General features: G+C 40.0%; 1 protein-coding gene across 3 annotated transcripts in view; it reads right to left on the minus strand.

The window, feature by feature from the left end:
- Positions 1 to 15,160, minus strand: part of LOC308533329 (coiled-coil domain-containing protein 144A-like) — a 63,509-nt gene that overhangs the window by 46,119 nt on the left and 2,230 nt on the right. For all 3 annotated transcript variants that reach the window (XM_081111270.1, XM_081111269.1, XM_081111268.1), the window contains exons 2-3: positions 11,855 to 12,031; positions 11,585 to 11,745 (exon numbers count right to left, since the gene is read on the minus strand). In XM_081111270.1, coding sequence (XP_080967396.1) covers positions 11,585 to 11,745; positions 11,855 to 12,031 — 338 coding nt within the window. The remainder of the gene's footprint in view (positions 1 to 11,584; positions 11,746 to 11,854; positions 12,032 to 15,160) is intronic.

Below are 15,160 nucleotides of genomic sequence, written 5' to 3' on the forward strand. Positions count from 1 at the left end.
CTTACTTTATAAACTGAATTTTTGTAAATTTTGTAATATGCAGTCCCTGTTGAAAAATTGGGTGAGGTACATACTGAAATGTATTCTCTTTAAAAAAGAAGGATAAAGGTATGCACTCATGGTACCTTTCAAAAAGATTCACGACATTAGGAGCATCTTGGTTTATCTAGTGTCTATGACAGATTTCAGAGACCCGATGGTTCATGAAGCCCACAATACTGAGTGTCTGGCCCTTTACCAAAAAGGTTTGTCAACTCCTGATCTAGCAGATTAATCCCTTGATGTGCTTAATAGCTTTTACTCAATCTTCTGAAATTTGTATATAAGATATGGGACAAATTGCCTTGTGAAATCCCTGGGCTTTCAGATTACTTTGAGGGTCCAATATTTGAACACTCAGGAATTAGGGACAAGCACAAACAGCTAGTAGCTAGTAATTTAGATGGAAACAAAGTAGAGTGACAGTGTAGCATATAATTTCCTATCATAACTGAGCAGGTATTAAAAGTATCCTCACAAAATTTGTCTAAGACGTGACATTAAACCCAATGCTTTAAGTACACTTCAGAAAAACAGGAATAACAGGAGTGAAGAAAAAGATGGTGGCTGGCAGGATGGAGGTGAGGGATAGGAAGTGAGTGAGTGAGGGTATGAAAGGAGAGTGTGTGGATGTGTGTGGTATGTGTGTGAGTGAGGGAGGGACAGTTAAATCTGGCAGGAGAAGCCGAGGCTGGCAGACCAGGCTCTCTGGGACAGGGAGAGACTACCACCGCTGCGGGCACTCCCCAGACTGCAGGACTTGGACTGGGAGCCCAGACCATCTTGAAAGGGAGAGTGGCCTCTTCTAGGAACTCATCAGCACCACCACCCAGATAGGCCTTGGACACTGCCTGTGACCTGCAGCCACTCCAGCCAAAATCCTGCTGCCATACCCGCAGACTCACAGACCCTGGGATCTCCACCTCTAAAGGAGCACTGCGCCTGCAGCAGTAAGTGCAGCTTCCCCCTCCCCAGTGGCAGACCTCCAACATCGCATTCATGCATCTCCAGTGAGCAGGTCTCCAAGGCACACCACTCCACAAACTTCTCTTAGGAGTCATTGTGAGCCCCAGCTGGGTGTGATTTTGTACAGACACAGGCACACTGCCCCCCAATAGAAATTCTGAATTCCCTCTGCCTGAATAACTGCCCACACACCCAGCTGCCCAACTTTAGCGCCAGGGCCTCTCAGTACCAGGGCCCCTCAATGCCAGGGCCCCTCAGAGTGCATCAGAGGTCAGCACCTCTGGCAGATGCACTGCCACAGTTGCTCATTCCCCCTGAGCCCACCTATCCACAGGGCACTTTGGGAAGCCTCAGTGAGCCTCCGCTGGGTCCGATTTTGGACAAATAGGGACTCACTCCCCGGGGCAGTAGAAATCTGAATTCAACCATCCTGGATACCTGCCCAAAGATGCCTCGATTAAGCATGCTAGGGCCCTTCAGAGTGCTTCAGTGTGCCTGTCTTAGCAAACTCAGGGCGGGTGCTCCTGTGTGCCACCACTGGGAACACGCACCTATCCACCACAGGAGCGTCAGCAAAAATTGAGTTTCCCCACCCCACAGATGCAGATCTCTGGACACTACAGTTGCATGCTTTTCCAGCGTGCAGTTCTCCCAAGACCACTGCTCCACAGGCAGCCCTGGGGCCCCGCTGTGAGCCCTGCTGGACACACATTTAAACAAACAGGGGTGCACTGCTGGGTTGTAGAAACACTGAATCCCCTCTTCTGGGATACCTGCCCACAGACACTGCAATCCAGTGGCTTCAGTGCCAGGGCCCTTCAGAGTGTGTCAATACACCCTGCTGGCAAACACACCACAGGTGCCTCTGTGAAGTGCCGCTGGGATCACATGTACCCAACCATGAAGGCAGCAGCAAAAGCCGAGTCTGCCCACCCCACAACTACAGAACTTTGGACACCATAGTCATGCCTTGCCAGAACAGAGGCCTCCTGAGCCCCAACACCCCAATAGGTGGTTCCTGGGTGCCACTGTGAGTCCCTGCTGGGCACACGTGATTTCAACCAAGGGCATAAGACAGCAAAAATTGGAACACTCCCTCCACAGCTGCTGACTTCTAGACACCTCAGTTGTGCATTTCCAGCTCACAGGCCTACATCAAGAGAACCCAAATAGCTCAAGTAGGGAGCTACACTAGACTACCAAGCCCAGGAGGCCTGAGAGGTCACACCAGTAGCACCATACCCAAAAGAAGCTGGGTAGCAAAGCAATCTGAGCTACAATTAAAACATTACAGCAAAACATGGGAAGACAAAAAAGCAACCCACGAAGGAAAGAAAAATAAGAATCACTAGAAAATGAGTTAAATGAAATTGAGGCTACTAACTTATGAGAGAAAGAATTCTGAATAATGGTTATAAGGATGCTCAAATGGCTGGATGACAAATACACACAACTCAATGAGAATCATAAGGAGCTGAATGAGAATGTCACCAACATGAAAAGGAACCAAGAGGAAATGAAGAACGACATAGCTGCAATAAAGAACACATGGAAGGCTTAAAAAGCAGACTAGAAGAGGCTGAGGACCACATCAGTGAATTAGAAGACAAGGTAGGAAAAAACACACAAACACAGGAGCAACTGGAAAAAAACTTAAAAAGCAAGAGGAGAGCCTAAGGGAGCTTTGGGACAATGCAAAATGAAACAACATTTGCTTAATAGGGGTACCAGAAGGAGAGGAGGAGAAGCAAGGAATAGAAAACCTGTCTGAAGAAATAATGACAGAAAACTTCCCTGATACTGGCAAGAAAAAAGCTACACAAGTCCAAGAAGAACATAGAGTGCTAAACAAGATGAACCCCAAAAGACCAACATCAAGACCCATCACAATTAAATTCGCAAACACCAACGACAAAGTAAGAACCTTAAAGGCTGCCAGAGAAAGACAGAAAGTTACCTACAAGGGATCTCCTATTAGAATATCAGCTGACTTCTCAACAGAAACACACCAGGCAAGAAGGGAATGGAATGAAATATACAAAGTGATGCAGAGCAAGGGAATGAATCCAAGAACACTATACCCAGCCAGGCTATCATTCAAAATTGAAGGTGGAATCAGGAGCTTCACAGACAAAAAAAAAAAAAAAGGCTAAGAGAGTTTATTACTACCAATCCTAAAGGGACTGCTGTAAAAAGAAGAAAAAAAGACAAGAAGAAGCACAAACATTAAGAATAAAAATAACGAGAAACCAAGACGGCGGCATAGGTAAACACGGGAAATTGATGCCTCCCACAACAAAATAAAAAATACAACTAAAAGACAAAAAGGACATCATCCAGAATCACAAGAAGGCTGGCTGAGTGGAAACTCTACAACTAGAAGGAAAGAGAAAAGCACACTGAGACTCAGAGGAGGTGCGGAAATAAAGTGCAGAGGTACAGAGGCGCACGTGGAAAGGGTTGGCAACTGAGGACACAGTTGTCTTTTTCAATCCGGAAGGAGTCTCAAGCTCCCTACTGCTCTGAACTCCAGTTCCGGGCGAGTCTCTGGGGACCCAGACTCATACGGGGAGAAACTGGACTGTTTGGCAGCGGGGGGAACTCGAGGGCAGCTTTCTCTCAGAGGTGCTTGCAGCGATTACCTTACTGGGACACTGAGACACAGGGCCTCTTGGGTAGGACTGAGTTTCAGCCATAGCTGTTTGCTCTGCCTTGTTGCTTCCCTGAGACCCCGGCCCACCCAAGCTGTTAGCAGAGGCTTTTGCATATGAAAGGCCTGGCCCTTTGCAATCTGAAAATTACCTAACAAACTGCAGCTGGGTCAGAGAGTCCCAGAACTTCCAAAAGAAGGCCCAAGGCCCCACAGCAGCTTGCATTGCTTCACAGCTGGGCCTCATCTGGGCACCTCCAAATCCCAAACAAAGAAGAGGAATCTTCAGATATCTCCATAGCTCCTGCTGGGTAGCCTCAGGCAAAAGCTAAATTAGCACCTCCTTAGAGATCCAAGAGCCACTGCACCCAGTGGTCAGAGTGGGACCATCCAGATTACAACTCCTCAGATCCATAAGGGACACACTCCAGGGGCAGACTCAGTGAACACCAAAGCCCCACTGAAGCAAGTCCTTCCCCAGAAGGGCGTCTCCAGCACAGAAGTTCTCCCACTGCAGACACAGCTGATTCTCAAAGCCAATTGGCCTGGAGGTCAATTCCTCCCAGTGATACCTACAACAATCAAGGCTTAACTACAACAAGACTGTGCACAAAGCCCACAAAGGAGTGCACCAAGAGTGTCCACCTCAGGTAATTGGGGAGGCTGAGCCACTGGGCCCCATAGGACACCTAGCACAGAAAGCCACTCTATCAACACAGGGAAGTATAAAAAATGTGGAGACAAAGAAACAGGTCACAAATGACAGAAATAGAGGAAAGCAAACTACTGGATATAGAGTTCAAAACCACATTTATAAGGTTTTTCAAGAATTTTCTAGAAACCGCTGATAAATTTAGTGAGACCCTCAAGAAATCTAGTGAGACTCTCGAGGATATGAACAAGGACCAACTGGAAATTAAGCATACTTGACTGAATTAAAAAATATTATACAGAGTTCCAACAGCAGACTAGAGGATCGCAAGAATTAAGTAAAAGTTTAGAAATACGAAGAAGCAAAAACACCCAACTGGAAAAACAAAAAGAAAAAAGAATCCAAAAATATGAAGATAGTGTAAGGAGCCTCTGGGACAACTTCAAGCGTACCAACATCAGAATTATGGGGGTACCAGAAGAAGAGAGAGAGCAAGATAGTGAAAACCTATTAGAAAAAATCATGACAGAAAATTTCCCCTACTTGGTGAAAGAAATAGACTTACAAGTCCAGGAAGCGCAGAGAACCCCAAACAAGAGGAATCCAACGAGGACCACACCAAGACACATCATAATTAAAATGCCAAGAGCAAAAGACAAAGAATCTTAAAAGCACCAAGAGAAAAAACTCAGTTACGTACAAGGGAGTTACCATATGACTGTCAGCTGATTTCTCAACAGAAACTATGCAGTCCAGAAGGGAGTGGCAAGAAATATTCAAAGTGGTGAATAGCAAGAACCTACAACCTAGCTGAAACTGGTTTGGCTCAGTGGATAGAGTGTCGGCCTGCAAACTGAAAGGTCCCAGGTTCGATTCCGGTCAAGGGCATGTACCTTGGTTGTGGGCACATCCCCATTAGGAGATGTGCAGGAGGCAGCTGATCGATGTTTCTCTCTCATTGATGTTTCTAACTCTCTATCTCTCTCCCTTCCTCTCTGTAAAAAATCAATAAAATATATGTATTTTTAAAAAGAACCTACAACCTAGACTACTTTACCCAGCAAAGCTATCATTCAGAATTGAAGGTCAGATAAAGAGCTTCACAGATAAGAAAAAGCTAAAGGAGTTCATCACCACCAAACCAGTATTATATGAAATGCTGAAAGGTATCCTTTAAGAAGAGGAAGAAGAAGAAAAATGTAAAGATACAAATTATTAATAACAAATATACATCTATCAACAAGTGAATCTTAAAATCAAGTAAATAAATAATCTGATGAACAGAATAAACTGGCGAATATAACAGAATCAGGGGCATAGAAAGGGAGTGGACTGACTATTCTCGGGTGGAAAGGGGTGTGGGGGGTGTGGGAAGAGACTGGACAGAAATCATACACCTATGGATGAGGACAGTGGGGGGAGGGTAAGGGCAGAGGGTGAGGTGGGAACAGGGTGGAGGGGAGCTATGGGGAGAAAAAAGAGAAACAACTGTAATAATCTGAACAATAAAGATTTAATTTTTTTAAAAAGAAGGATAAAAATGACCACAAACAAGTACTTTTCAATAATAACATTAAATGTAAATGGATTAAATGCTCCAATAAAAAGACACAGGGTAGCTGAATGGATTAGAAAACATGACCCATATATTTGCTGTCTGCAAGAGACCCACCTCAGAACAAAGGATTCACACAGAGTGAGAGTGAAGGGATGGAAAAAAAAATTTTCAGGCAAATGGAAATAAGAAAAAAGCTGGGTTGCGATACTTATATCTGACAATACAGACCTCAAAATAAAGGCCATAACAAGATATAAGGAAGGCCACTACATAATGCTAAAGGGAGCAATTCAACAAAAAGATATAACTCTGGTAAACATATATGCACCCAATATAGGAGCACCCAAAAACATAAAACAACTCCTGGAAGATATCAAGGGAGAGATCGATAGCAATACAGTCATAGTAGGGGACTTTAATACCCCACTGACACCACTGGATAGTCCTCTAAACAAAAAATCAGCAAAGAAAAATCAATCCTAAATGACTCACTAGATCAGATGGACTTAATTGACATATTCAGAATATTTCACCCCAAAGCTACATTCTTCTACAGTGCACATGGGGCATTTTCAAAGATAGACTATATATTAGGAAACAGGAAAAGTCTCTTCAAATTCAAGAGAATAGAAATTATAACAAGCATCTTCTCAGATCACAATGACATAAAATTAGAAATCAACCACAATAAAAACATTGAAAAAGAAATCTAACACTTGGAGGCTAAATAGCATGCTATTAAACAATGACTGGGTCACCAGAGAGATCAAAGAAGAAATAAAAAGCATCCTGGAAACAAATGACAATGAAAACACAACAATCCAAAATCTATGGGACACATTTAAAGCAGTCCTCATACGGAAGTTCATAGCTCTACAGGCCGACCACCCCCCCCCCCCAAAAAAAACAAACAAACAAAGAAAAACTGATAATAAATTATCTCATTCTACAACTCAAGGAGTTAGAAAGAGAGCAACAAGAAAAGCCCACAGTATCCAGAAGGAAGGAAATAATAAAGAGCAGAGGAGAAAGAAAAAAACATAGAGACAAAAAAAAAAACAACCCACAACAACAAACAAACAAACAAACAAACAAAAAAAACCACAATACAAAAGATCAATGAAACCAAAAGCTGGTTCTTTGAAAGGATTAACAAGATTGATGAACCTCTAACCAGGCTCACCAAGAAGCAAAGAGAGAGGACCCAAATAAAATCAGAAATGAAAGAGGTGAAGTAACAACTGACCCTACTGATATACAAAGTATTGTCAAAAAATACAATGAACAACTCTACTCCAACAAACTGGACAATCTCGACGAAATGGACACATTCCTAGAAAAATACAAGCTTCCAAAACTCAACCAGGAAGAATCAAAAAACCTGAATAGGCCAATAACTACTGATGAAATTGAAACTAATCAAAAAGCTTCCAGCAAACAAAAGCCCTGAACCAGATGGCTTCACAGGGGAGTTTTACCAAACATTCAAAGAAGAACCAAAGCCAATCCTTCTCAGACTATTCCAAAAAGTTCAAGAGGAAGGCACACTTCCAAGCTCTTTCTATGAAGCCAGCATTACCCTAATCCCAAAACCAGAAAGGGACACCACAAAGAAAGCAAATTATAGGCCAATATCCCTGATGAACATAGATGCTCATATACTCAACAAAATTCTAATAAACTGGATCCAGCATTACATTAGAAAGATCATACACCATGACCAAGTGGGATTTATTCCAGGAATGCAAGGCTGGTAAATATCCGTAAATCAATAAACGTGATACATCACATAAACAAATTGAGAAGCAAAAATCACATAATCATATCGATGGATGCAGAAAAGGTATTTGACAAAGTCCAACACCCTTTTCTGATAAAAACACTCAGCAAAGCCCTAACCGGATTGGCTCAGTGGATAGAGTGTCGGCCTGCAGACTGAAAGGTCCTAGGTTTGATTCCAGTCAAGGGCATGAACCTTGGTTGCGGGCACATCCCCAGCAGGGGGTGTGCAGGAGGCAGCTGATGGATGTTTCTCTCTCATCATCGATGTTTCTAACTCTCGATCCCTCTCCCTTCTTCTCTGTAAAAAATCAATAAAATATATTTTTAAAAATGCTCAGCAAAGTGGGAATAGAGGGATCACACCTCAAAATTATAAAAGCCTTATATGCCAAACCTACAGCTAACATTATACTCAATGGGCAAACACTAAAACCGTTTCCCTTAAGAACAGTAACAAGACAGGATGCCCACTTTTACCACTCCTGTTCTACATAGTACTAGAAATGCTAGCCAAAGAGATCAGACAAGGAGAAGAAATAAAAGGCATCCTAATTGGAAAAGAAGAAGAACATTGTCATAATTCCCAGATGACATGATACTGTACTTAGAAAACCCTAAGGACTCCATCAAAAAAATATTAGAATGAATAAATGAATTTGGCTATGTTTCAGTATACAAAATCAATGCTAAGAAATCGATGGCATTTTTATTATGCCAATAGTGAACTTACAGAAAAAGTAATTTTAAAAAAAACTCATTTACCATTGCACCAAAAAATTAAGATACCTAGGAATAAACTTAACTAAGGAGGTAAAAGATCTCTACCCAGAAAACTACAGGACGGTGAAAAAAGAGATAGAGGAAGACATAGACAGATGGAAGAACATACCGTGTTCATAGATTGCTAGAATCAACATCATCAAAATGTCCATACTACCCAAAGCAATCTATAGATTAAATGCACTCCCCATTAAAATACCGAGAGCATATTTAACAGATCTAGACAGAACTCTCCAAAAATTCATCTGGAATAAAAAAAGAAAAAAGAAACGAATAGCTGCTGTGATCCTGAGAAAGAAAAACAAAGTAAGAGGGATTTCAATAACAGATATCAAGCTATATTACAAATCCACTGTTCTCAACACTGCCTGGCACTGGCACAAGAATATACATATAGACCAATGAAATAGAACAGAGATCCCAGAAATCGACCCAAACCACTATGCTCAATTATTATTTGACAAAGGAGGCAAGAACATACAATGGAGTCAAGACAGTCTCTTCAATAAATAGTGTTGGGAAATTTGGTCAGACACATGCAAAAAAATGAAACTAGACCACCAACTTACACCATACACAAAAATAAACTCAAAATGGATAAAGGACTTAAATGTAAGATGGGAAACCATAAAAATATTAGAGGAATCCACAGGTAGCAAAATCTCAGATATATGCCGAAGGAATTTCTTCACTGACACAGCTCCTAGGGCAATGGAAACTAAAGAGAAAATGAACAAATGGGACTATATATATCAAAATAAAAAGCTTCTGCACAGCAAAAGAAACCATCAGCAAAACAACAAGAAAACCCACTGCATGGGAGAACATATTCGCCAATGATATCTCTGATAAAGGTTTAATCTCGAACATTTACAGGGAACTCATACAACTTAACTAAAGGAAGATAAACAACCCAATAAAATAATGGGCAACAGACCTAAATAGATACTTTTTGAAAGAGGACAGACATAAGGCTGAGAGACATATGAAAACATGCTTAAAGTCACTAATCATGTGAGAGATGCAAATAAAAACGACAGTGAGGTACCACCTCACACCTGTCAGAATGGCTATCACCAACAAATCAACAAATGACAAATGCTGCGAGGATTCGAAGAAAGAGGAACCCTTGTTCACTGCTGGTGGGGATGCCACTGTGGAGAACAGTATGGAGTTTCCTCAAAAATCTAAAAATGGAACTTCCATTTGACCCAGTGACCCGACTTCTAGGAATATATCCCAAGAAACCAGAAACACCAATCAGAAAGGATATATGCATCTCTATGTTCATAGCAGCACAATTTACCATAGCTAAGATTTGGAATCAGCCTAAGTGCCCATCAGCAGATGAATGGATTAAAAACCTTTGGCACATCTACACAATGGAATACTATGCTGCTGTAAAGAGGAAGGAAATCTTACCATTTGCAATAGCATGGATGGAGCTGGAGAGCGTTATGCTAAGTGCAATAAGTCAGTCAGAGAAAGATAAATATCACATGCTCTCACTCATTTGTGGATTATAATGAAAAACATAAACCGATGAACAAACACAGATGTAGAGACAGAGAAGCATCGATCAGATGCTCAAAACTCAGAGGGAAGGTAGGGGAGGGTGGGGGTGAGGGTGAAAGATCAACCAAAGGACTTGTATGCATGCATATGAGCATGAGTGATGGATGTGGACAACAAGGGTGAGGGTGAGGACAGGATTGGGGGATGAGGGGACATTGGGGGGATAAGGACACATTTATAATATCTTAATTAATAAAGAGGAAAAAATGTAAAAAAAATAAAAAAATAAATACACTTCAATTGTCTAACAATCAGTACACTGTAGACCAGAACTACCCTCATTTTTTTTTTCCAGTGGCTGCATACTACATTATTTTATGGGTATAACAAAGTATTTCCTTATAGATAGCTATTTATACTATCTTCAACTTTTTGGTATGCAATGTTGTAATAAATATCCTTAACATACATATGTATATTTGTAACATTTATATAAATATCCTTAATGCATATGTGTATATGATATATCTTTAACATCTATGTCACATTTTATATATATACTAGAGGCCCAGTGCACAGAATCGTGCACCGGTGGGGTCCCTTGGCGTGGCCTTGGGATTGGGCCGAAACTGGCAGTCCAATGCTGCCTGCCCTCCTGCCTGCTGCTCCTGCTCATCCAGGCCCAGCTGCACCTGCCCAGTCAGTCCCAATCAGGAGAGGCTCGCACAGCTGCAGCGGTGGTGGGCAGCCATGAGCTCTGCACCTGGCGCCCCTTCCAAGGGGATTGCCGCCGGGGGAGGGGGGCTGGGATGCCATCAGTGATCAGCCCTCTGGGTGGACAGTGAGGTGCCCTTGCTGGCCTGGGATCCGTATCCATCCTGCTGACATTCGCACCAGTTGTTGGGAGCCACCTGACAGCTGCTTTCACTAGTATATCTTTTTTCCTTGCCAAGCTTGCATGGAGGGGAAGTGGCCGTGGTGCTCGAGGCCGACTTCCAGGAGGCCAGTGTCACTGTCAGGATTGTGCCAACAGTGCAGGTCCATCAGCTGGTGGCTGCTGGGACAGGTCAGACAGCTGAACAGTGCTCCCGCTGTGGGAGCCCACTGACCACCAGGAAGAGCTCCTGTCGATCAGTCATCTGGCCATTCAGTCATTTGGTTGCTTAGGCTTTTATATATATATAAATAATACATATAATGACCAACTATATGCTTGATATACATAATAATATATAATTTATGTCCTTAGAATGTATACATGTGTGTTCATACAAGTCATGTTTTCTTGTAGGATCTAGTTCTGAAAGTGAAGCTATTGGGATAAAAGAATGACATACTTGAAATTTTGAAACTCAATTACCCTTCAAAAGAAGATGCACCGATTTCACCTCCCAATAGTGCACAAGAATGCCTTTTCCTCCCACATGCCAATTCTGGTTTTTATTTTCTTTAATAAAATAGTTATCATTATGAGTTCTAAAAATGGTATCTCATTGTTTGTTGATTTGCATTTTTCTAATTACCAATCAAGGTTCACTCTCTCTAGTAAAAATATAAAATCAATCAGTAATATTAGCTCAAGTTGGAATTTTTTTATACGAAAAGAATAATTACCTACTGTTAAGTACTGCTGTAGGCTTACCTGTCAGACTCTTCATTCTCCATAGTAGAAACCTGCTGCTTATCAGTTTGTTCACTGTTGTTCTGCTGACTCAATCCACCACTGCCAGTGTCATCAGCACCCTCATCCATGTTTCCCAACACTTCCCTTTTACTGCTTTTCTGATCCTTTTTTTCTTCAACCTTTGATGAAAGATTGATATTAGGGATATTGTTATCATCTCGCTCATTAAAAAGACTGTGTTTTCATTAATTTTATCATTTGGCTTTTATTATTTGGCTTTGTTATTACCTTATTCATGAAAATGACTGTGTTTTCATTAATTTTATCACTTGGCTGCTGGTTATCAGTGTGTTCATTGTTGCTCTGCTGACTCAGTCCAATACCGCCACTGTCCTTATCAGCACCATCATCCATGTTTCTTGACACTTCCCTTTTGCTGCTTTTTTGCCACTTCTTTTCTTTAACCTTTGTTGAAAGTTTAATATTATGGATATTGTGATTATGTTATTCATTAAAAAGGCTGTGTTTCCTGTAATTTTATGAAATTAATGAAATTGCTATGACTCGAACCAATAAAAATATTTTGTGTGTTGAAGTTTATTATTAAAGGTCATTGAAATTGTTGTCAATTCTACTTCATTTGTGTCAGTAAAGAAGATGACTTTTTCAAGATTTCTAATAGGGCTTTCTTAATTTTGTGCTCCTATTCACATCACACCCACACTTTGTTACCTAACATTCTCCTTACCCACCCCCACCCCATTTATCTAGCAGAGACAGAGAAATAAAAGGACAAAGATGCAAAATGTGTCCTCTTCTGTCTTTCAAACCTGGATCTTGCATTACCCACCAGATTTAGAGGATGTGAAATCGTGCTTCAGTAACAAATAGGAAGCTTTCCTGGGTCTGCACTAAGCTATTCCTTTCCCCATTGTCTTTTACAATTCTTTTTCCTTTAAGATCTTTGAGGGCTTCAAACAAGTGGTGGTATTCATAAAATATATGAACCACAGTTTACCACAGCACTGGAGCAGAGTGAAACCAATGGATTGGTGGTTAAAGTTCAATTCTGGAAAATGAGCAATACGATCCCTATAAAATCTTATAGCTAGAGGATATACAAGTAGTCATCTACTTACTTTAGCCCCATAGTTACTAATAATGGAAATAAAACCAAGATTAAATGAACTGTCCAAACTTGGTAAGGATGCAATTCCTAGCATTTTATGGCACCAAAAGAAAAGATATAATTGTATAGTGCTCAATCAGATAAGTAAACAGAAAATTTTGTCAAATTAATCAGGTAAATTAAGTATGACTTTTGAAAAGTAATTTAATGCCTTAGTGTAATGAGAGGGCTCATCCACATTTTCTTATAAAAGAGCATCATATCTCAAGCTTTTTCCATTTTAAAAGTCAATGAACCTCAAAACTTAATCTTCTATAGAGAAAAATATTGATTTTATTGCAAATAATTGATGTGACATACATATATATATATATGTCAAAATGATAATTGCCATGATTTTAGTTTTGGAAGGTGTTCTATCTCTTTTTATATTTTTTTAATCTTTACATTGCAGTTCACATTCAACATTATTTGTATTACTCTCCGTTGTGCCGCATAGTGGTTAGACAATCAGATACTTTACAAAGTGATCCCCCTGGTATTTCAATATCCATCTGACACCATTCACACTTTTTACAATACTAGTGGGCTGATGCATGGATTTGTGCACATGGAAAGGAAATTAACTAAAAGAAATATTTTAATATTGCTGGTCACCCTTTCTCTCTAATAGAAGTGTCAGAGATGAAAGGAAATTAGATGCATATGAAAATAACATTTGAATTGATTACTAAATAAACAATAACAACATGGTATAACAACAAAGACATGATATAAAAACATTGATAAAAACAATGACTGATAAATTGATTAAACTTATTCTATATCTCCCTGAATACTACATTAAAGGTAAAAACATTTTCAGAGTTCTTGACTAATTTCCCTTGTGATAAAATATTTACAACTTTAATGTCACATGCTCTTTTACCTCGAGAGAAAGCAACATGTAACTGACCATGTCCGAAAACGGGTTCAGGTAGGAATATTCCTACTCTGTCTGGAGTTTGTCCTTGTGATTTATCAATAGTCATCACAAATGCTGGCATCACGGGAAACTCTCTTCAAATTAATTTAAATAGGAGGCCAGTGTCAGACAGGGACAATCAATTCTTAGAATCAGAGCAACCTCTCCTTTCACAGCATCTGTTAATACTTCAGCTTTAATTATGTTAGGTCGCAATCTTGTGATAATAAATCTAGTACCATTACAAAGACCCCATTTACTATTAAGATTCCTCAATAGCATGATAATTGCACCTAATTTCAATTTTAATTTATGACATGACATTCCCAAGGGAGTAGTACTATTAAGAAATGCAATGGGAAAATATGCCTTCCCGGCATCATCCATTGAATCAGTAGATTCATCACTCAAGTAAGTGTGAAAATCTCCATTGAGTCTATCCAAAATTTCTTCATTTAATTTATGAACATGCTTACTTTTAGGACAAAGAATCACACATTCAGATATATTTTTAGTATTACCTATAGATATACTATTTTCAAAGCTAGCTTCAATAATAGATCCGTTACAAATCATTTCATGGGGTATTTCAATAATATCCATTCCTAAATGAAAACTGCTATCTAGTTTGCCATCTCCAAGTTTTACTAACAATTTACTATAAGCAGAATCCTCTGATCTCATATTTGTTTTAAGGGACAACTGTCTGAAACATCTCCAAACAGTACAGTACTTTAAGCTCATTTGTACTATAGCCGATGGCAGAGCATGCAGCAAAACACTGAGATATTGTCGAAAATCCCCTCCAAGGAGAACTTTTCCACCAAATGCAACATTCAAATTAATAATTTCTCTTAGTAATCTATCTATGGTGTTTATAGCATGACTGGATGCCATGGTGCATTCATCAGTAATGAGCCTTTTTAATGGTTTTAGCAACTTCACTCTTTATATCGAGTCTAGAAATTGAAGTTTCATTGGTGCCAGAGAGAGCTTTATATGTATCACCCATGCACGAGTCAATGTTTATTTTTAAGTTGCCAGTGTGTGTCATATGTACCAGCAGGTGGGTCAGTGGAACTTTCAGATGGATGTATGGTCAGTCACTTAGCCTTTTATATATATAGATGGTTGACTATATTCTTTATGCTGTACTTGACATCCCTGTGACTTTTCTATAACTACCAGTTTGTACTTGTTGACCCTACTTTTGACTCAACCTACCAACCCATTCCCTCTGGCATCCGTCAGTCAAATCTGTCTGTTATCTATGAATATCTTTTAAATTTCTTAGTTCATTTATTTTGCTTTTTGCTCTTTACATTCCACATATAAGTGCAATCAATTGGGACTTATCTTTCTCTGTTTGATTTATTTCACTTAGCATAATACCCTCTAGGTCCATCCATGCTGTCACAAATGGTAAGTTTTTGTTTTTTTTATGGCACCATCATACTTTATTAAACAATATAATGTGAAGGTTTGACTCAACAAACACATT

This window comes from Myotis nattereri (genome assembly GCF_964212035.1).
Source record: "Myotis nattereri genome assembly, chromosome: 1".
Taxonomy (NCBI): Eukaryota; Metazoa; Chordata; class Mammalia; order Chiroptera; family Vespertilionidae; genus Myotis; species Myotis nattereri.